Here is a 23,058-nt window from a genome sequence, read left to right as displayed (position 1 = left end):
AGTTACTTGATTTTTTGTAAGAGTTCCCATATCCTCCTCTCTAAGACACAGAGTAATAGCTGCCTTTCTGGGTTGTTAAAAAGATGAGCAATAATGCATATAAAGCACCCCAAACAGTGACTTATCTACTCAAACGGTGATGGAAAGTGATAATCAATAGTCTGACAGATGTGAAAAGCTTTTATTTTCAGCATAGAACATTATTTGTGGATTCTATCAAGCAATCTCTATAGTATACCCTCCTAGGAGAGTAAGTCTCTTTTAGAGGATACGTACCCTCATGCAGCACGCCTGGGAAAGAGCCAATCTTTGGTTCTCACTTCCCTTCCCTTTTCTTTCTTCCTCTTCCCCCTCATGCACAGACGAGCCCCTTCCTTAAACCCTAACTCCTTTTGTAAGCAGTCTTTGAAACTGGCGACTTCAAGGGTGTTTTGTCCTTTTTATAAAATTGTTAGCATTTGCTGGGACTTCTCTGTTTCTTCATAGAGAGTTCTCCAGTTTTTTCCCAGATGGCTCTTTTTATTAATTGGTTTGTGTTAGGGGCAGGTCAGTTCGCTGGGGATAGGAAAATGTTGAAAAACACAGCAAATAAGACGCAAGCTAAATAAGCTGCAATTGCTATCCAAAACCTTGGATCTTTCAGCAGTGCCTTATCAAAGCAGCTGAACACGGTATAACCAATGGACATCCCAGCAAATCCACCTGCAACGTGAGCTGCAAAAGACACCTTGAGAAAAAAGGGGAAAAAATGGGAATAAGTGAAGAAAATGTTAATTGCATACTTCAGCTGTTTAAGAAACAAATACCATCCCAGTCAAAGAGTCTTAAAAGTCTGAACAGCAAGGTAGTGAGACAAAAGAGACAAAAAAACTCCATGTGCACAGAGAGGAGATATTCCAAATCATGCAAAGCTAAAAAAAATATCAGTTCACTGGCTCTGAGTACAGAAGACAGAGCCATCATTTCTCTTTATTCTTGGTCATCATTGCGTTTAGGATGGTTCTGTATAAGGCCAACCAAGAGAGTAAGAGTTGAGGTGCCACGAGGGATCTCTATAGGAGCATAATATGATCCCACATAAATGGCATGTCTAAATTTAAAAATACACACAGATAGTCAAACAGAAACTACCAAATTCAAAGACCAATTTCAATAAAACTGGAAATCTTTGTCAGTTTTCTTTTTATTGTAAATTCATCTGGACCCAAATTATTGCTGCTTTCCAATCTGCATTTTATTCTCTGTGAAGTCCCTTCACTCCTGTTTTTTGGAATAGCTACCCGTATAGCAGGTGCAGAGAACTAGAGCCAGTTGTCAGGGCTATGAGAGAGAGAAGTGAAAAGGACAATCTAAAAGGCTGATTTCCTCAGGAATTTTCTTAACTTCCAAGTGTAAAACCGACTGTCCTAAATCTCAGAATTGTTGCCCCTATTTGGTGACCCTTTTTAGCTATTGATATGATAGGTAATTTAAAAAATAATAAACTGAACTCACCGGGGACCCATTTGCAGGGACAAAGAACCTTCTGTAGAGAGCAAATCCCATGTCCGACACAACTAGAAGGGAAAACAGCCCAGTGAAGCCCCACGATCTCCAAAATAGTGCACCAGTTATTTTTCGTTCCCCTCTAGCAACGGTAGCAACGTTTATTGAGACTTACTCTGTGCTAGGTACTGTTCTAAGAGTTTTACATGTACTAACCTGCATTATTAATCCTCACAACAACCCCATGAAATAGGTACTATCATTATCCCATTTTGTAGATGTATTGATCCAAGAAGTATTTATTGATTATCTCCCATGTGCCAGGCACTACTCTAGATGGTGGAGATACTGCCGTGAACAGATCAGACTGCCTCATGGAACTGAAAGTCTAGTTGGGGAAAGCAAATGAATAAGTAAAACATACAGTATTGTCAAATGGTGCTTAGTGCTATGGAGAACACACAAAGAGAAGAAGGAGAATTGGGAATGCTGGGAGTAGGGTGTGATTTTTTTTTTTTTTTTTTTTTTTTTTTGCCATACGCGGGCCTCTCACTGTTGTGGCCTCTCCCGTTGCGGAGCACAGGCTCCGGACACGCAGGCTCAGCGGCCATGGCCCACAGGCCCAGCCGCTCCGCGGAATGTGGGATCTTCCCGGACCGGGGCACGAACCCGTGTCCCCTGCATCGGCAGGCGGACTCTCAACCACTGTGCCACCAGGGAAGCCCTAGGGTATGATTTTTAACTGGAGAGTCAGGGAGGATCTCAAGGAGAATATGGCATTTGATAGAGATAAGGGAGCAAGCCATGCTGACCTTTGAAGTAAGAGTCCTCTAGGCAGAGGGAAGTGCAAAGTCCCTAAGGCAGGACCATCCGCCTGGTGTGTTTGAGGAATACCAAAGCAGTTGATCTGGTCACATAGGTGGTTTTCAAAGGATCCACTGGGATCCCAGCATCACTGCGAACTTACTAGAAATGAAAATTCTCAGGCCCACCCCAGACTTACTGAACCAGAAACTCTAAAGGTAGGGCTCGGCAGTCTGTGTTTTTTAACAAGACCTTCGGGTGATTCTGGACTAAAGTTAGGGATAAAGTAGTAGGTGATGAGATCAAACAGAAGCAGATGTAGGGCCCTTATGGACCACTGTAAGGACTTTGACTTTTACGCTGTGAAGCTTTTGAGCACAGGAGTGACATGTCCGACTTATGTTTTTAAAAGATGATTCTGGCTGCTGTGTAGGAAACATATTCTAAGGAAGCAAAGACAGGAGCAAGCAGACAAGCTACTTACTACGACTGCAGCAACCCAAGCGAGGAATGACGGTGGCGTTTTATACATAAAGAAACCAAAACACAGAGGTTAAGGACTTGCCCAAGGCTGCCCATCTCAGAGGCAGTAGTGGGATTTGGGAGGCTTCACTCTCACCCACCACACTAATCCCCTCTGATTGCCATCAGGAGAACAGAAGATGGGCCCAAAAAGGAAATGAGTCCACATTTTCTAATGGAACACTGAGAGCCAGAACTTAGACATTCCTCAAATAAGTCAGACCTCTGATGCTAAAAGAGCTTCCAGGTTTCTTGGCTTAGAAGAACTCTGCCCTACATGTGCACTTGGAAACATCTCCTGCACCTGTCACATTCCACATCCATCCCCCAATTCCCTGTGCTCTACTTAGTGAATGTCCTAGGAGACAGAAAGACCTAGTCCTTGCCTTTGGGAAAACAGCATCAGGACCATGTGTTCTGGCTAGTTTCCCTTTCAATACAGTATTGACACTGAAGTCACTGGATAGAAATTGAGGTCGAGGAGAAGTACTCAATGTTAATTTAATTGTAAATGACTATCACACAAAATGCTGGATAAATGTGGCTATATTGTTTTTTCGATCATTTGCAATTCCTGATCCAGGGTAAATAACAGAGATAGGACTAGGAAAGTATAAGAAAACCACTGCTGGAAAACAGGGTTGACTTACTGGAAACAGTTTGGTCTAGTCTTCCACAGTAGGAGACCTCCTTTCAAAAACTCTTTGTAACCCTTAGCATGTCAATTTCTCCGTTCAATTTCTCTCTTGTTTTGGCCACTTCTGACTTACACCTGCCTGGCCCTTTCTGCTTCCCAGGGGAGTTTACTTCTAAGCTGCTGCAGTCTCTAAACTGAGACCTGTCTTCCCACCTGAAAAGAAGCCCTCATTCCAATAAACCAAATCACTGTCTTCAATAAAATTTGACACTCATTTTAAGGGAGCTGCCTTTATACGGATTTTTTTGAAGGATGAAAATGTGAGATTTCCTGAACTTTTTCCGGGGAAGGTCAGTTGCTTTGTTAGAAAACAGATCCAACAAATAATGCTTAATGAAGGAGGGTCCTAGGGCCAATTGTCCTTCACAATTAGGAATAATATTTACCATTAAAAAAAAAAACAAAAAACTATACATTTTCCCAAGGAAACATGTTTAAAATTAAAATGTACTTGTATTTCATTAATCCAGAGTTTGTTCTAACTTCTCTCATTTACAATAGTAGGTAAACCAGGCCAAAGAACTTTTAGAAATGGCCTGTGGGGAAGGTTGATGTTAGTGTGTCCTACCTATGTTTGTAGGATATAATAAAAGCACATCATTCAGTGATTGTATGACTTACCTCAAGAATGACAAAATGTTTAAAGCAACTATACCCCAATTAAAAAAAGAAAAGAAAGAATGACAGAATGTTACATAAACTATATTTGGAGATAACCCTGTGCATGAAGAAAGGGCTTTTACTCCAACATTAAAGGGTATTAGAGTATTAAAACCTTTTCCTCACTGAGGGGTTGAGGCTTATTTTACAAAAGTCATTCATAATTACCTGAAAGAAACAGATTGACTGATGACCCAGATAACTTGTGTAAGAATATTTTTCTGTCTAAGGACTTGTCCCTTGGTTCTGGTTGTGACTCAGATGGCTCTGCCTGCACAGCAACTCTCCTAACTAACTCCCAGACATCCGTCCTCCTTTCTGTGCTGACTAGTTTCCCTCACTTTTTGGATTTCTTATGGAGAAAAACAGTATATATGGTATGGTATAAACTAGAAACAAGTCACTTCTTTTCTCTCGGGATGAAATATTGTTTTTACAGTTAAACCGTTCATGAACTTAATTTAGTCTCTTTTTTGAACTCTTGATACCAATTTGCAGAATCATTTTTTCCTACTATGTGGACAGCCAAAAGCTTAGCCTGTATCAAGTGTCACTTCTGTCTTGGCCTTCAAGTCTGAGCCAACAGTCTGGCCCCAGGGTCAGCCTTCTCCCCGCACCCTCCACGCAGATACAGCTTCAGCAGGAGCAGATCCAGAAATACAAGTTACCAGCTCTGCCTTCACTCTTGTTTGCTTCTACTCTGTATGGCCTGCCACCCGTCCAAAATCCTGACTTTCAGACACGCCGAAAATTCCACCTCTTCTCCAGACTGAACGTACTTCCTAAATTCTTTCAGCATGTAATTCTAGACTATCATTCCTGGAGATTTCCAAAGCCACATCAGTCATGCTCCTACTTCCCTGACCCCTCTCTTCCTTCACCTCTGCTCTCATTTTCAATCCTCAGCCACCACTCCATGCTTATATCCTAGATCAGTTTTTTTTTTAATCTGAAATTGAGGAAGAAAATGGATTATATGAATGGTTTTCAAGCTTTGCCTTTCTGACAAAATCATACACAGAATCTAATGTATGAACAAGAAAAATCCAGTATATAAAACATAAATGACAGCAGAAAGTAACATAACATTTTAAATCAACTATACTCCAATAAAAATTTTTTTTAAATAAAAAAATTTTTTAAATCCAGGGGCTTCCCTGGAGCCGCAGTGGTTAAGAATCTCCCTACCAATGCAGGGACACGGGTTCGAGCCCTGGTCCGGGAAGATCCCACACGCCGCAGAGCAACTAAGCCTATGCGCCACAACTACTGAAGCCCGCGTGCCTAGAGCCCGTGCTCCACAACAAGAGAAGCCACCGCAATGGGAAACCCACACACTGCAACAAAGAGTAGCCCTCGCCGCAACTAGAGAAAAGCCTGCGTGCAGCAACGAAGACCCAACGCAGCCAAAGATAAATAAATAAATATTTTTAAATATATATATATATTTTTTAAAATCCATAAACGATGGTATTGTGGTTGAAGTGGACGGAGTGCCTCGAGCCCTGCTCTCTTGACTCCCCCGCACTCCAGAAAGAAACAGAGCCACCTCTAAGAACCACCCACCAGGGTCTGTGAAAACTCCATTCACAGCTGTCTGCTTAGTGCTATGAAGACAAACCATTCTTTCTGACTCTAGGCTGATGGTCATCCTACTTGTTAGTGTTTGGGAAATGTGAGAAGGTCTTCTGAAGGTTGAACCCATAAAATTGAAGGTGTGAAGTGTTCACAAAACACACTTACTTATAAGGACGATGATGAGTAGTCTGATAATTCCAAAGGCAGGAATCATTTCTCGAAAATTCTTACAAAGAAATAAATAATAATATAAGCTATCTATTGGCAAACAAAACTTCAACTGTCCTCCCCCTTCATCTGCTTTATCATTTAAAATAAAGTGTGAGTGTCAAATATTTGCAAAACAAAGCATCGGTGTAACAGCCCAGTTTTCAAATGTATTTGGGAAGCACAATGCTGGTGCACTTTGGAGTGAAAATGAAACATGATATTAAATTCCTTGATATAAAGTAGATACAATTTTATTAGCAGGAAATAATCTAAATATAAGTAATAAAAAATCAACACTTATTATGTCATAGATAGTTAATGCATGTTGTCAAACTAAATCTGATGAAATATTTCCAAGTTTTTTGGTTAATATTCATTTGATACATCTTTACCCTCTTTCTAAGTAGGAGTTAGCAAAGACAACTAAAATTTGAGTATTACCTTTATTTTTTTAGATAATTTCAGAAAATTTTAAATGTCAGTCGGTCCAAAAACAACCCAGTTGGATTTTAGCTTTGAAAAATCTCACACCACCAGCTTGCAGTACCCTCGTGTGTTACTAGAGGACAGAGCAGACTCAGAAAGATACTCCCACTTCAGCCCGAGTTACCTCTCCTTTCCCTTTCAAGTTAACTCTCTTCCCAGAGATGCTGAAATAGCTGTGTTTATTCTAAATCAATTATTTTCAAATTGTTGTGACCATGACCTACAGTAACAAATAATTTACATAACACACATAAATCAAATAGTACTTATCCTTATACACGTGATGTGTACTGAAATTTTTGTTTGTAAAGGGATTTTCACAATCCCTTCAGCTGCGTTCACAACCACTAATGGGTTGCAATCCAAAGTTTGAAAAACATTTTTCTAAATGACTTCTATTTTTTGAACAGTTTTTTAATTGATTCATATTTCTTCCTCCTAGAGTATCTTTAAAGCACACCTATGTGGTTAAAGGGTTAATTTAGTCAGGATTTTAGCCTGTTTTAAAAAGTGGTTGGCATCTCACATACTATAACATGGGCGTGTAAAATGGTATGCAACTTTGGAGGCATTTATCAACGAAAATGTAAAGCCTTCACCCAGTAAATCCACTTCTAGGAATTTACCTGCAAAAAGAATCACACAAATGCAAAAAGATAGGTGTGAAAGAACATTCCTTACAGCATTATTTTGAAATGTGAAAAGCTGTAATCACCCGAGATTTCTTTTCAATTAAGGATTAAATGTCGGAATACAGCTATATAGAGCGTGATGTGGAGCGCCTGAAAAGACTGAGCTGGATTTCTATGTATTGCCATGAGTAGATAGGATACTTTATGTTAAGATGCAGAACAATATAAGGGTAGTTCCATTTTTGTAGCATTACTATTGGTAGAATTTTGAATACACATAGAAAATGTCTGAAAGGATGTATATCAAACTGTTAACAGATACTAAATTGGGAACTTTGACTTCCTATTTTTCAATTTTGAATTTTATTTAATATTCATTATTTTTGAGATCGGGAGAAAAAAATAAAGATAAAATATGAAAGGAAAACTCTTGTGGCCAAATGGAAGATGTGTTCTTAGTAAATATTGATAAATGAAGATGCCCTGAACCAAATACCAGTAATTGTTTTAAAAAACATATTTAAGGTCCATAGATTCCACTCCCAAAGTTCTTACCACTAGAACATTCATGAAATAGCCTCCCATCAGAGCATAGACTCCTCCTGAAGCACCCACAAGAGATTTGAGTGGGTCAAAGATGGAGCTGGCTAGAGACCCTAAAGAAATAAAACACAAAGAATCAGATATGACTATAAAAATCATGAAGGATAAATCTTTCTAATCTAAGGTAAAAGTTGGGGAAGCTTGGACAATTATATTAACAAACAACAAATTCACTTTGTCCCTTCCATACTAGAAAAGTATAGCTATGTGGGCTAACTCCCTCAATTTTTATGAAACATTAAATGTTCAATATGAAGACAGTATAATGGTGATAAAAACACAGGCTCTGGAGCCAGAATAACCAACTGTGACTTGAGCAAGTTTCTTAACGTCTCTGTGCCTTAGTTTCCCTGTTTACAAAATGGGGGTATTAATAGAACTTACCTCAATGGGTTGTCAGGAGAAGTAAATGAGTTTATATGTGCATCATGCTTAGAACACTCTGTGACATGTATTTTATACTTGTTAGCCATTGTTTCAAAATATCCTACATGTTCAGCCAAAACTATCAAAACACCTGAGACATTCCGACATTTTATTATCTAAAGGCTAGCTTTCTCATGGAGTCAAGATGTGGTCTCAGAATCCTTCTTAACATACTATTCAGTCACATTCACCAGGCAAGATGAAACCTATTACTAACCCAATCTTATATTGCCTGAACCAAAACAAGACTTTAGAACCACCTTATGAAACTCTGAGGTGTTCTCTCTGTACTGCTTAGTTCTATTACTCATTCTCTTGCCTTCAAGGCCCTCCTTCATTCCTTAGGATACAACACAATACAATACCTACTTTATGCAAAAAAGACAAAGTGTCTGACCTTAGGAATCTTACAAATGGATGAGCAAACGGTTATCATAAAATGCAGAATATAACAACTACTATGATTTTTTTTAATGTAATAAATTTTCTATGGAAGCATTTAGGGAAGAATGACTTTCTCAGAAGAGAGGTGGAAGCCCTGCTACTCTGAGAGGAGGGAGACAGCATTTTGATTAAACTCTGAAGACCCTTTAAGATTGGACGGGGAAAACAAGGGAGGAGAAGGTCAGGACTTGGGGATCTGGAATAGCAAAGACATAGAAACAAAGTTATATGGATGACTGAAGATCAGTGAGAAGTAGTCCATTAGGATTAAAGCAGTGGTTTTCAAATGTTAACCTACAAACTAGGGCTGGGGTGGTTGTGTCTTAATCATGAGAAATTTATTTTTAAAATACAGATGTCCACTTCTGGCCACAGAGAAGTACCAAGGATAAAATTTTTCCTCCTGCTTGAAACAGCTGAAAGTAGTGGACAAAATACACGAAACAATGGTCTTCAAGATACTGGACATCAGATAACAAAGGACAGTGAATCCTGAGAAACAAGAAATAAATAAGATGAGTGGACTAATTGCCCAGCTTACTGCCTTGAGAGAGACTGTAGGCTGCAGTACATAAAGGGGGAACCTAGGCAGATCACAGTTAACTTTAAGTTGATGAGATAGAGTCTAGAGTCTAGGTCCATATAGATCCAGGCAGCTAGAGTTCAGACTGCTTCCAAGTAACTTAACTGAGTTACAGAACAAATCTAAGGAATGTTTATAGGAATATAATAATATCCACCATCCAAAGATAAAATGTCTAGCATCCAGACAAAAATTGTCAGACATGCAAAGAAGCAGGAAAGTATGACCCATAATGAAGTGAAAAAAATCAATTAAAACCTAACAAAACTGGGAATTCCCTAGCGGTCCAGTGGTTAGAACTCCAAGCTCTCACTGCTGAGGGCCTTGGTTCAACCCCTGGTTGGGGAACTAAGATCCCACAAGCCACATGGCACAGCCAGAAAACAAAAAACAAAAACAAACAGACAAAAAAACCTATCAAAACTAAAAGAAGAGTTACCATATATGATCCAGCAATCCCATTCCTAGGCAAATATCTGGAGAAAACTATAACTTGAAAACATATATGCACGGCAATGTTCACTGCAGTACTAGTTACAATAGCCAAGACATGGAAGCAACCTAAATGTCCATCGACAGATGAACGGATAAAGAAGATGAGGTTAAAAAAAAAAAAAAAAGTGGTATACATACACAATGGAATAGTACTCAGCCATAAAAAAAGAATGAAAACAATGCCATTTGCAGCAACATGGATGGACATAGAGATTATCATACTACATGAAGTAAGCTAGACAGAAAGACAAATATAATATATCACTTATATGTAGAATCTTTTTTTTAACATCTTTACTGGAGTATAATTGCTTTACAATAGTGTGTTAGTTTCTGCTTTATATGGAATCTTTAAAAAATGATACAAATGAACTTATTTTCAATAGAGAAATAGACGCACGGGCATAGAAAACAAATTTATGGTTATCAAAAGGGAAGGGGGGGAGGGATAAATTAGGAGTTTGAGATTAACATATACACACTATTATATATAAAATAGATAACCAACAAGGACCTACTGTATAGCACAGGGAAATATACTCAATATCTAGTAGTAACTTATAAGGGAAAAGAATCTGGAAAAAAAAAAAAAATATATATATATGTATATATCTGAATCACTTTGCTGTACACCTGAAACTAACACAATATTGTAAATCAACTATACTTCAATTAAAAAAAATAAAAACCTACCAAAACTGACACAGGTGTAAGATTTAGCAAGTAAGGGCAATAAATAATTATTACAACTATATTCTCTATGTTCAAAAGTTAAATAGCACTATATAAGAAATGAAACAGGCTGAAATCAAACTTCTAAAGATGAAAACTACAATGTCTAAAATAAAAACATAAACTTGTTCAGTTGATTGGCTGATTAGACATTGCAGAAGAATAGATTAGTGAACATGAAGACATGGCAATAAAACTATCCAAAATAAAACACACAGAGAAGAATATTTTTTAAAATGCATACAGCATTAATGAGCTATAGGTCAATTTCAAGCAGTCTTCTGATATGTATAATAATAAATACATAATTGGAGTCCCCAGAAAAGAGGAATGAAAGCAGATACAGAAAAAAATACTTGAAGAAATTATGACCAAAGTTTTTCCAAAGTTTTATGAAAACTATAAACCCACAGATCCACGAACCTCAACAAATCCCAAACACAAGAGACGTGAAGAAAAGCACACCAAGGCATAACAAAATCACATTCTCAAAACAGTTAAAATTCTTAAAAGCATCCAGAACAAAAAGACATGCTTCATACTGAGGAACAAAGGTAAGGATGACAACAGATTTCTCATTGGAAACAATGCAAATGAGAAAACAACATTTTAAAGTACTGAAAGAAAAATACTGTCAAGCTATAATTCCAAACCTAATAAAATATATTACAACAATGAAGGCAAAATAAAGATTTTTTTTTCAGACATAGAGAGGCTGGAAGAATTGATGACTAACAGACCCATGCTAAAAGAAATGTTAAAGGAAATCCTCAAGAAGACAACAAAAGATATCAGATGGAAATATGGAGCTACACAAAGGAATGAAGAGCATTAGAAATGGTAAGGATGTGGGCAAATATACAAGATTTTGTTATTATTTAAATCTCTTTAGAAGTTCATTGTTTAACAGTTAAACTATTAGACTAACTACTAGGAATAATAAGTGAACTTATCAAGGTTGGAGGATACAAGATCAATATACGAAAACTCGATTGTATTTCTATGTAATAGCAATGAAAAATCAGACATAGAAATTTTAAAAATAGTACCATTTACAGTACATCAAAAATATGAAATATAGAAATAAATCTGACCCCAAAAATGTGCAAGACCTAAACACTGAAAACTAAAAAAGATGTTGAAAGGAATTTTGAAAGACCTAAATAAATAGAAATCTATACCTTGTTCATGGGTTGGAAGACTCCGATATTGTTAAAATGTCAATTCTCCCCAAGTTGATCTAAAGATTCATTGCAATCCAAATCAAAATCCCAGTAGACTTTTTTGTAGAAATTGACAAACTGATTCTAAAGTTCACATGGAAATGCAAAGGACCTAGAATAACCAAACCAACTTTGAAAAAGAGCAGAGTTGGAGCACTGACACATCCCAATTTCAAGACTTAATAGAAAACTACAGTAATCAAGACAGTATGGTATTGGTGTAAATATATACAAATATATGAGGGAAACACAACAAAAAGTCCAGAAATAAACCCACATATATATGGACAATTGATTCTGACAAGATGCAAAGGCAATTCAGTAAAGAAAGGATTGTCTTCTCAACCAATGATGCTGGAACAGTTAGACATTTACATTCAAAACAGTGACACTTCAATCCATACCTTGCACCATGTATAAAAATGGATTGTATACCTAGATGTAAAGCCTAAGATTATAAAACTTCTAGAACAAAACACAGAGAAAATCTTTGTGACCTTGGGCTAGGCAAAATTTCTTAAATATGACACTAAAAGCATAATTCCTAAAATTTAAAAACTGATAAATTATACTTAATCAAAATTCAAAAATTTGACTCTTCAGAAAATACTGTTAAGAGAATGAAAAGACAAGCAGCAAACTAGAAGGCAATATTTGTAAGTCACATATGTGATAAAGAACTTTTAATAGGGACTTCCCTGGTGGCACAGTGGCTAAGAATCCACCTGACAATGCAGGGGACAAGGGTTCAATCCCTGGTCCGGGAAGATCCCACATGCCGCAAAGCAACTAAGCCCGTGTGACACAACTACTGAGCCTGTGCTCTAGAGCCCATGAGCCCACGTGCCACAACTACTGAAGCCCACGTACTCTAGGGCCTGCATGCCACAACTACTGAGCCCGCATGCTGCAACTACTGAAGACCAAGTGCCTAGAGTCCATGCTCTGCAAGAAGAGAAGCTACCACAATGAGAAGCCCATGTACTGCAATGAAGAGTATCCCCCTGCTCGCCACAACTAGAGAAAGCCCACATGCAGCAATGAAGACCCAACGCAGCCAAAAAAAAAAAAGAAATTGTAATAATAATATATAATATATAATAAGGAATGTAAAGGAATGCAATTCAATTTTTTTTTTATTTGGTTGCGCTGGGTCTTAGTTGCGGCAGGCAGGCTCCTTAGTTGCAGCATGTGGGCTTCCTTAGCTATGGCAGGCAAACCCTTAGTTGCGGCATGCATGTGGGACCTAATTCTCTGACCAGGGATCGAACCCAGGCCCCCTGCATTGGGAGTGCAGAGTCTTAACCACTGCACCACCAGGAAGTCCCCGTAATTCAATTTTTAAATGGGCAAAAGATTTAAACAGATACTTTACTGAAGAAGATATATGGATAGCAATTGAGCACATTAAAAAATGTTCACCATCATTCTCATTAGGAAATGCAAATTTAAACCCAATGAGATACCTTTATATACCCAACAGATTGGCTAAAATTAAAAGACTGACCATACCAAGTGTTGATGAGTATATGGAGGAACTGGAACTTATGGTGGGGATGTAAAATGGTACCACTTTGTTACCATGCGACCTAGTAATTCCACTCATAGGTATATACACAAGAGATCCACACAAAAACTTGTACACAAATGTTTATAGCAGTGTTATTCATAATAGCCAAAAAGTGAAAACAACCCAAATGTCCACCAAATGGTGAATGGATAAAGAAAATGTGGTATATCCATACAATGGAATGTATCCAGCAATAAAAAGGAATGAAGTACTTATACATGTTCCAACATGGATGAAGGATGAAAACATCATGCTAAGTGGAAAAAAGAGTCAAAAAAGATCAAACTTTACGATTCCATTTCTATGAAATGTGCAGAATGGGTAAACCTAAAGAGACAGAAAGTAGATTAGTGGTTGTCTAAGGCTGGGGAAGGGATCTGGGGTGAGGAGTGGGGAGTGACTGCTAATGGGCACAGTGTTTCTTTGGGGCACAAAAATATTCTACATTTAGATTGTGATAAAGAGTGCATAACCCTGTAAATTAATTTAAAAACATTGAATTATACAGTTTAAATGGGTGAACTGTATGGTATATGAATTATATCACAGTAAAGCTATTTTAAAAGTTTGGTAGTTTCTTAAAAGTTAAATGTAACCCCATGATAGAATCCAGCCATTCTATTCCTAGGTATTTACCCAAGAGAACTGAAAACATTTGTCCACACGAAGACTGTACATCAGTGTTCATAGTAGCTTCATCTGTAATAGCCCCAAACTGGAAACAACCCAAATGTCCATCAACAGGAGAATGGATAAACAAATTGCTGTATATTCCCACCATGAAATACTACTCAGCAACAAAAAGGAATCAACTATTCATACACACAACAACATAGACAAACCTCAGAACAATTATGCTGAATAACAGAAGTGACAAAAAAAAAAGAATACTCCATGATTCCATTTATATAAAATTCTAGAAAATACAGCTGAACCTATGATAATCAGTGGTTGCCAGGGGAAGGCAGGGAGAGGCAGGAAGGTGAGATTCCAACAGGTTACCGGAAAATGTGGCGGGGAGTAACAATCACTACCTTGACTGTGGTGATAGTTTCATGGTTATATACACATATCAAAACATCAGCAGTTATTATATGTCAATTATACCTCACTAAACAGAAAAACAAAAGAACACAGATCCTAGGGCCATGTTCTCAGAGATTCTGATTCAGTAGATCTGGGTGGAATCTGAATAACTTTAGTTGTAACAAGCTCTCCAGGTGCTTCTGACCGTCAGTCAGGTTGGGGGACCCTGAGCGGAGTGCAGGCCGGCGCTCCTCAATCTTTACTAATCACGTGTGGATTTGTTCAAATGCAAGTTAGTAGGTCTGGCGTGGGGCTCAAAATTCTGCATTTTAACAAGGTCCCAGTTGATACCAATACTGCTAATTCAAGACCACACTTTGCCAGGAGCAAGGGCAGGGAAACTAAAATGATGTTACGTATGAAGGAATCTGGGAAAAAAGCAAAGCAATGGGAGAAATGGATGAAAGGGGTCAAAAGGTAAAAATAAAGTATTACTGCTTCCCTCATTTAAAAAAAAAAAAAGCAAAGCAAGAAAGACACTGAGCAGGAAGAAACTTCCAAAGGTGATAGATATGTTTGCAGCATAGAATGTGGTGATGAGTTCACGGGTGTATACTTATGTCCAAATGCATCAAGTTGTATACATTAAATATGTACAAAATTTTGTATGTCAATCACACCTCAAAAGTGATTTTAAAAAAGTTTTGCCTCGTCTCCCTCTAACCTCTTCATATATAATTTCTTTTTTTAAAACATAATAAAGAAGTTTATTCTTCCTTAAAAAAGAAGAAGGAGAAGGAGGAGAAGAAGAAAAGAATGAAAGGCAGTGGGGCCAGACAGTGGAGGGTAACGCAGAGAAATCTTGGACATTTCAGCTTTCTATTGGCCACTGTAAATGTTTTCGCAAGGGTGTAATATGATCTAATCTGTGTTTGAGGAAGGTGACAAGCAGCAGCGTGAAGGAGAGACTCTCATGGCAAAGAGATGCCTGCCAAAAGTTATTGCAAAAATGGGCCGAGGATGTGAACAGGTTATTCACGTTCTCTCCTCTCTCTCTACTCTGAAACTGGGGCAGAGCTGATTCCACAGGCTGAAATCAAGCTGTGGGAGAAGCAGGTATAGGAGCTGGAGCCAGGAAATACGGGTGAGTGCAGGGACAGAAGGAGGAGGTGGGAGAACAGGATCCACAGAGGTAGGAGGGAGGTAGAATGGGGAGCTGCATCACTAAGCCTGGCCAAGCCCATCTCTTTACCATGTCTCATGATGGTTTCCTGCTCTCTGTCCCCCCTGCTCTGGGAAGCAGGCACAGTTGTGATGGGTAAAATTTTGAGCACCACCATGGGTCAGATGGTGTGTCCCACCCACCCCCCCGCCAAATATGTTGAACTCCTAACCCCCCAGCACCTCGGAATGTGACCTTATGTAGAAATAGGATTGTTGCAGATGTGACTGGTTAAGACGAGGTCATATTGGAGTATGGTGGGCCCCTAAACCAACATGACTGTGTCCTTATAAGAGGAGGAGACAGGGACACATGAAGGGAGAACGCCATATGACAATGGAGGCAGAGGTTGAAATGCTGCAGCTGCAAGGAAAGGAACCCAAAGACTGATGGCCACCACCAGAAGCCGGGCAGAGGCAAGGACAGGTTCTCCCACATAGGTTCCGGAGGGAGCATGGCCCTTGACACCTGGATTCAGACTTCTAGCCTCGAGAGCTGTCAGACAATGCAGTTCTACTGTTTTAAGCCATCCAGTCTGTGGCAGCCCTAGGAAACGAATACAACTACCCACTGCAGTATAGGTAAATTCACTTACAAATGACATGTATATGTACCACTGCAGTATAGGTATATTCACTTATAAATTACATGTATATGTGTTTAAAAACACAAAAACAGAATTTTAAAGGATGGGCTATATTGGTTACACAACATTTTTAAATTATTTTTACTTCATTAATGATATAAAAAATTCTTATCAAGCAATAAGAAGACATGGAGGAAGCTTAAATGCATATTACTAAGTGAAACCAATCTGAAAAGGCTACATGCTGTATGATTCCAATTCTATGACATTCCAATTGTATGACATTCTGGAAAAGGAAAACGATGGAGACAGTAAAAAGATCAGTGGTTGCCAGGGGTTGGGGGATGGGGAAGGATGAATGGGTGGATCATAGAGGATTTTTAGGACAGTGAAGTTACTCTGTATGATACTGTGATGATGGATACATGTCAGTATACATTTGTCCAAAACCATAGACTGTACAATACCAAGGGTGAACCCTAGTTTTCATGGACTTTGGTTGATTGTGATACATCAATGCAGGTTAATCAGTTGTAACGAGTGTACCATTCTGTCGATAATGGAGGAGGCTGTGCCTGTGTAGGGGCAGGGGATGAATGGGAAATCTCGGTAGCATCCTCTCAGTTTTGCTGTGAACCCCAAACTGCTCTAAAAAATATTCTTTAAAAAGAAAATCTTTCAATGAGCAGTGTTATTAAATAAGCTTCATTATTTTAAAAAATCCTGGTTAAATATCATGACACAGAAATGCAAAGATATACTTCTAAGTTCAATTATTTTCCATGGAAGTTTTCTCTTAATCACTGTCATTACCAAAATATACAATTTAAAAACAATGTCCAGTTTCAAATGGAAGAACTGCATCATTACCTACACTTATTCCAATTATGCAAAAATTTTGTTGTCACGTGGCTATTAATTCCCACCTTCCCTAACATCAGTCATGTGTTCTTGCAAACTAATCAGAAAGTGTTACAGTCAATAAGTTTAAAACCCGCTAAAACTCTTCACTGAGAAATTGTAAATCAGTTGAGAAAATTGTTTCCTGGCTTTTTAAGTATGAACTTGTGAGAGTTATTGCATCTTCTTCAGGAGCAAAATCACATAATTATGGAATGATTCCCACTGACCAGTTTTCAAAATACCCCTTTCATAGCATGAGTATCTTTGGAAAAGTAGTTACATTATCACTCCTTAAGAGAAATATACTATTATGTCTTTGAAGAGACATATTTTGTGTTTGTCTTTTCAGCAACATCTGTTAAGTAGCTTACTACTGAAAGCTTTTTGTTATCACAGAAAAAAAGAAAATTAGACACTCATCTTTATGTAAAAGAAAAATGCATAAAGTAATCTTTAAAATGAGCAAAAAATCAGAGGAATCCCTCTCACTGATTTCAGGACTTAAAATATAGCTACAGTGGTACTGACTATGTGGTATTGGTGGAGGGGTAGACACATTGATCAATGAAACAAAACGGAGAACCCAGAAATTGTTCCACAAAACTACAGCCAGGGCTTCCCTGGTGGCGCAGTGGTTAAGAATCCGCCTGCCAATGCAGGGGACACAGGTTCGAGCCCTGGTCCAGGAAGATCCCACGTGCCACGGAGCATCTAAGCCCGTGAGCCACAACTACTGAGCCTGCACTCTAGAGCCCATGAGCCACAACTACTGAAGCCCGTGCACCTAGAGCCCGTGCTCCGCAACAAGAGAAGCCACCACAATGAGAAGCCCATGCACCGCAATGAAGAGTAGCCCCCTGCTCGCCACAACTAAAGAAAGCCTGCGCACAGCAATGAGGACCCAACGCAGCCAAAAATAAATAAATACATTTATTTAAAAAAAACAAAAAAACTACAGCCAACTGATTTTTGACAAAGGTATAAAAGCAACTCGGTGAAGGAAGAATAGTCTTTTCAACAGATTATTCCAGAGTATTTGGATATCCATAGGCAAATAAACAAACAAAAAGAAAATCTAAACATCACACTTTATACAAAAACTAACCAACTCAAACGGATCACATACTTAAATGTAAAGTGCAAAACATAACTTTAGAAGATAACATAGGAGAAAATATTCAAAGCAGGGCTCGGTGAAGGGTTCTTAGACATGACACCAAAAGCTCGATTCATAAAAGGAAAAATTGATAAACTGGAATTCATCAAAATTAAAAACATTTGCTCTGTGAAAGACCCTGTTAAGACAATGAAAACACAAGCTACAGACTAAAAGAGAATATCTGTAAACTACATATTTGATGAAGGACTGGGATCTGGAATATATGAAGAACTCTCAAAATTCAATAGTTAAAAAAAATCTAATTATTTAGAAAGTGGGCAAAAGACATGAACAGACATTTCACTGAAGAGGATACACAGATGGCAAATAAGCCCATGAAGAGATGTTCAACATCATTAGCCATTAGAGAAATGCAAATTAAGACCATGATGAGATCACACATGTGTGAGCACAGCTAAAATTAAAAATAGTGACAGGGACTTCCCTGGTGGTGCAGCGGTTAAGAGTCTGCCTGCCAATGCAGGGGACATGGGTTCGAGCTATGCTCTGGGAAGATCCCACATGCTGCAGAACAACTAAGCCCATGCACCACAACTACTGAGTCCGTGTGCCACAACTACTGAAGCCCACGTGCCTAGAGCCCGTGCTCCGCAACAAGACAAGCCACCGCAATGAGAAGCCTGCACACCACAACAAAGAGTAGCCCCCGCTCACGGCAACTAGAGAAAGCCCACGAGCAGCAACGAAGACTCAACACAGCCAAAAATATTAATTAATTAATTAATTAAAAATAGTCACAAACGCTGGTGAGGATGCAGAAAACTGAATCACTTATACAAACCTGGGAGGAAAGTAAAATGAAACAGCCATTCTGAAAAACACTTTGGCTGGTTCTTAAAAAACTGAATATACAACTACCATACAACCCAACCAACTTGCTCTTGGACATTTATCCTAGAGAAATGAAAACTCATGTTCACAAAACTGTACTTATGTTTGCAAAAACCTGTACACAAATGTTTATAGCAACTTTATTTGTAATAGCCCAAAACTGGAATGTCCTCCAATGAGTGAAGGATTAAACTTGTGGTGCTTTTCCATCCACACCATGGAATACTACTCAGCAATAAAAATGAACTATTGAAACATGCAACAACCTACATGAATTTCCAGAGACTTATGCTGAGTGAAGAAGGCTAATCCTGAATGGCTATATACTGTATTATTCTATTTATATAACATTCTTGAAGTGAGAAAATGATAGACACAACAGATTAGTGGTTGCTAGGGGTAAAGGAACATGTAAGGGGTGGGAGAGAAGAGCGTATGGCTGTAAAAATGCAACTGTGAGGAATCTTTATGGTGTTGGAAATATTTTACTTTGTATCAGTGTAGATGTCCTGATTAGGATACTGTACTATAGTTTTGCAAGCTGTTACCATTGTGGGTAACTGGTTAAAGGGTACATGGAACCTCTAGGTACTTAATTTCTTACAGTGTAAATCTATAATTATCTCAAAATAAAAAGTTTAATTTTTTAAAGTTTCTAAGAAATAAATGGGTAGATAGGAGTTCTAATATTTTCTGCCCACACCCTAATGAATCATCTTTGGCACACCCAGTATGAGAGATCATTGGCATATGCCGCTAGTCCCAGGGTGATAGTCCCTACCCAGTCTTTGGGTCCCTTTAGCTATTCTCAACATTCTCTTGAAGTTATCTTCCTTAAATGCAATCTTGATCACCTTATTTCCGCAAATCATTAGTCTTGACAAATAAGGACCTTCTGGCTTTAGTCCTTTATCCAATATATACACCTGAACACCAAACTACTCAGTTTCCAATGGCACAAAACCCTGTCTGACTGTGAGGTACCTGAGAATGAGCACAAAGACCTCTCTATACGCTTATCTTATCTCTAATTAACGTATTTCTAAACTTATCAAGTACCCTAGCACATATGAGGAATGCAATAAATCTTGATTTAAATGTTTATTACTGGGCTTCCCTGGTGGCGCAGTGGTTAAGAATCTGCCTGCCAATGCAGGGGACATGGGTTCAAGCCCTGATCCGGGAAGATCCCACATACCACGGAGCAACTAAGCCCGTGAGAAACAACTACTGAGACGGCGTGCCTAGAGCCCGTGCTCCACAACAAGAGAAGCCACCGCGGTGAGGAGCCCCTGCTCCCGCAACTATAGAAAGCCCGTGGGCAGCAACGAAGATCCAACGCAGCCAAAATAAATAAATAAAATTTATTTTTAAAAAAATGTTTATTACCTTTGTTTATTACCTCCTAAGAGTCCAGAGATGTTGATTCTGTGTTGCATTCAGAACACTAACCTGCAATCACTCCTGCCAGGTACACCAGCCCCACGCGGAGGCCTTTGTGGACCATTTCCAAGGGGATACCCAAAACGAGCTGCATAACAAGATTCCCCAGGATGTGTTGAACTCTGCAGAGACAAACACAGTTGTCAAATATTATGACTAGCCCAGGCAGTTATTTCCTTGGGAGATTAACAGGCATTGATGTGTTGTTTCTAGTTAAGAACTTGCTTAACTTGAATTCCACTTTCCAATTTTTTTAGGCGACTTTTTAAAAAAATAAAATCTTACACGAAGCCTCAATATGTAAAGCAGATAAAAGGACATTTTAGAAGTACACTTATTTTTTGTTATGGCCGCACTGTGAGGCATGTGGGATCTTAGTTTCCGGATTAGGGATCGAACCCGTGCCCCCTGCAGTGCAAGTGTGGAGTCTCAACCACTGCACCGCCAGGGAAGTCCCAGAAGTATACATTTATTTTATAAGCTCTGTTTTACAACAATTACTGATAATGTCAAACAAAGAGCAATGAGGCTTCTTTAAGGAAAATAAGCTTGCAGTTACGGGGTTTAGATGACAACTGCCATGATATGTCAGCTTCGGCATATGCTTTTGTTTTGGTTGCATAGTAGTACTGAGAAAATACTAATTCACTCATGTTGAGTCTAAATTTTAATAGATTTTTTTTTTTTGGCTGCATTGGGTCTTTGTTGCTGAGCGCGGGCTTCCTCTAGTTGCGGGGAGCGGGGGCTACTCTTCCTTGCAGTGTGTGAACTTCTCATTGTGGTGGCTTCTCTTGTTGTGGAGCACGGGCTCTAGGTGTGCGGGCTTCAGTAGTTGTGGCACGCGGGCTCAGTAATTGTGGCTCACAGGCTCAGTAGTTGTGGTGCATGGCCTTAGTTGCTCCGCGGCATCTTCCTGGACCAGGGCTCGAACCCGTGTCCCCTGCGTTTGCAAGCGAATTCTTAACCACTGCGCCACCAGGGAAGCCCCAAAATTTCAATAGATTTTTAAACAACCTGTCTTGCAAGTTCAGGATAGTCTTTAATGAAACAGAGATGGGAAGAGAAACTTCATTCCCAGTTCTACATTAAAAAGGCTTTTTATTTTTAAGTTTACCAGAATAAAAAAAAAAGAAGTTACCTAGTAACAATAGCTAAAGTTGGTATCTCCCATGTATCATAATTTGGCATATAACATTTTTGAGTACAGATGCTTTTTATTATACTTTTTAAATAGGGAAAAATATTTTTAAGTGAAATTCACATTATTTTACTTGTCAAACCCCACAAGCATCTCTGGAGAATCTCTGAATGTAATTTAGCAAATTACCACATTAGAGTAATCCTTAATTTACTTGCCATGTAGCACAATGCTTTATTTTTTTTAAGAGATTTTGGGTTAAACCAAAAAGTTAAAAAATAACACAGGTGTTGAATCTTCCACAAAGTGCAGCCGCTTTCATATTAGTTTTAGGGATTGTGTTTTTGAATTCTAATTTACTTAAAAGATATCCAGCAGACCACTGAAAAGGTTCTCTGGGCAAACCCTACAGAACAGATTACATACATTTAGGCCACATGTGCATCCAGCCACAACTATCACTGTACAAGCCATCTTCAAAGACGTGAGACGTAACACATAATTCAGCACAGAACAGCCTAGCCAGGACAGTTACACCAACCTTATGGAGACCTCAGACATAAACAGGTTTTTGAAATATGTGCACCTTGTGAATTAGAACAAGAAGTTCAAAGAAAGCTATCCCGTCCTGTCCTCTGGGAACAGTGTGAGGACAAAGTGACTAATAGCACAAAACCCCAAAGAATCACCCCAAGCACTCTTTCCGCTGCTCAACAGCTAGAGTAGAAGTGGCATAATGCTGAGATCCTGTCATATACCCAGAAGAGAAATACTAATTTTTTTCATCCAAATTCTATGCACCATTCAAGGTCCAGCTTGAATCCATGTCATCTGTGAAGCCATCCCCATCCTGATCATCCCCTTTTTCTGTTTATATTTATGTAGTTAATCCAACATCCATTTCTTTATCCCTTGTCTACCTCCTCTAGTGAGGGTAGAAGAGCTGGTATTGATTTTCCCAATCTCTCTTAGCTAGGGGTAGCCAGGTCATGTAGTCCTGGCCAATGAGACGCAGGTAAGAACACTGCTAGGAGACTTTTAAGAGAGCCTCTATCTAAACAAAAGGGATGGATGTCACCAGTACCTGGTACTACCTCTTCCCCCTTCCTGCTTTGAATGCAGAGCTACAGCAGCCAACTTGCAACCATGACAGAAAGACGAAGGGAAAAGCAGAGATGTCAGCACAGGATCAAGAGTCCTGGCTTCATTAAACAGATGAACCAACCAGCTACCGCTGGGCTTCTTATATGGGCAAAAGATTTACCTACATTTGTTTAGGCCCCTGTTACATTTTCTTGTCACTTGCATCCAAAAGCATCCCTAATTTATACAACCCCATATGTGACATGTCCTACACAGCCTTGCGAATTCTTTTTGAGTACCTTACTATATGTGTCAGACGCTGTAAAAATTGTTAAAACCGTTGTCTCATTTAATCACAGCAACCTTATGAGGTAGGTACTATTACCCCATTTTAGAGATGTGGAAACTGAGGCACAAAGAGGTTAAATAACTACAGTATACTGTAATACTATACTGCCTTGCATTACTATTTAACTGACTGCTCTCCCTTATAATT

The 23,058-nt window shown here is 38.8% G+C and overlaps 1 protein-coding gene across 8 annotated transcripts in view; it reads right to left on the bottom strand.

The window, feature by feature from the left end:
• Positions 1–162: 162 nt before the first annotated feature.
• The window catches only part of RHBDL2 (rhomboid like 2), a 56,284-nt gene continuing 33,388 nt past the window's right edge, over positions 163–23,058 (bottom strand). For 2 of the 8 annotated variants that reach the window (XM_060142679.1, XM_060142680.1), the window contains 5 exons: positions 20,351–20,463; positions 7,630–7,730; positions 5,912–5,972; positions 1,495–1,556; positions 163–727 (listed from right to left, as the gene is read on the bottom strand). In XM_060142679.1, the coding sequence (XP_059998662.1) occupies positions 548–727; positions 1,495–1,556; positions 5,912–5,972; positions 7,630–7,730; positions 20,351–20,463 (517 nt within the window). In that variant the 3' untranslated portion in view covers positions 163–547. Of the gene's footprint in view, positions 728–1,280; positions 1,321–1,494; positions 1,557–5,911; positions 5,973–7,629; positions 7,731–20,350; positions 20,464–23,058 lie in introns of all 8 variants that reach the window. The other 6 variants (XM_060142686.1, XM_060142681.1, XM_060142685.1 and 3 more) reach the window with 6 other exon arrangements.

Source organism: Lagenorhynchus albirostris, chromosome 2, assembly GCF_949774975.1.
Source record: "Lagenorhynchus albirostris chromosome 2, mLagAlb1.1, whole genome shotgun sequence".
Taxonomy (NCBI): Eukaryota; Metazoa; Chordata; class Mammalia; order Artiodactyla; family Delphinidae; genus Lagenorhynchus; species Lagenorhynchus albirostris.
This window is presented reverse-complemented; position numbering and strand designations above follow the sequence as displayed.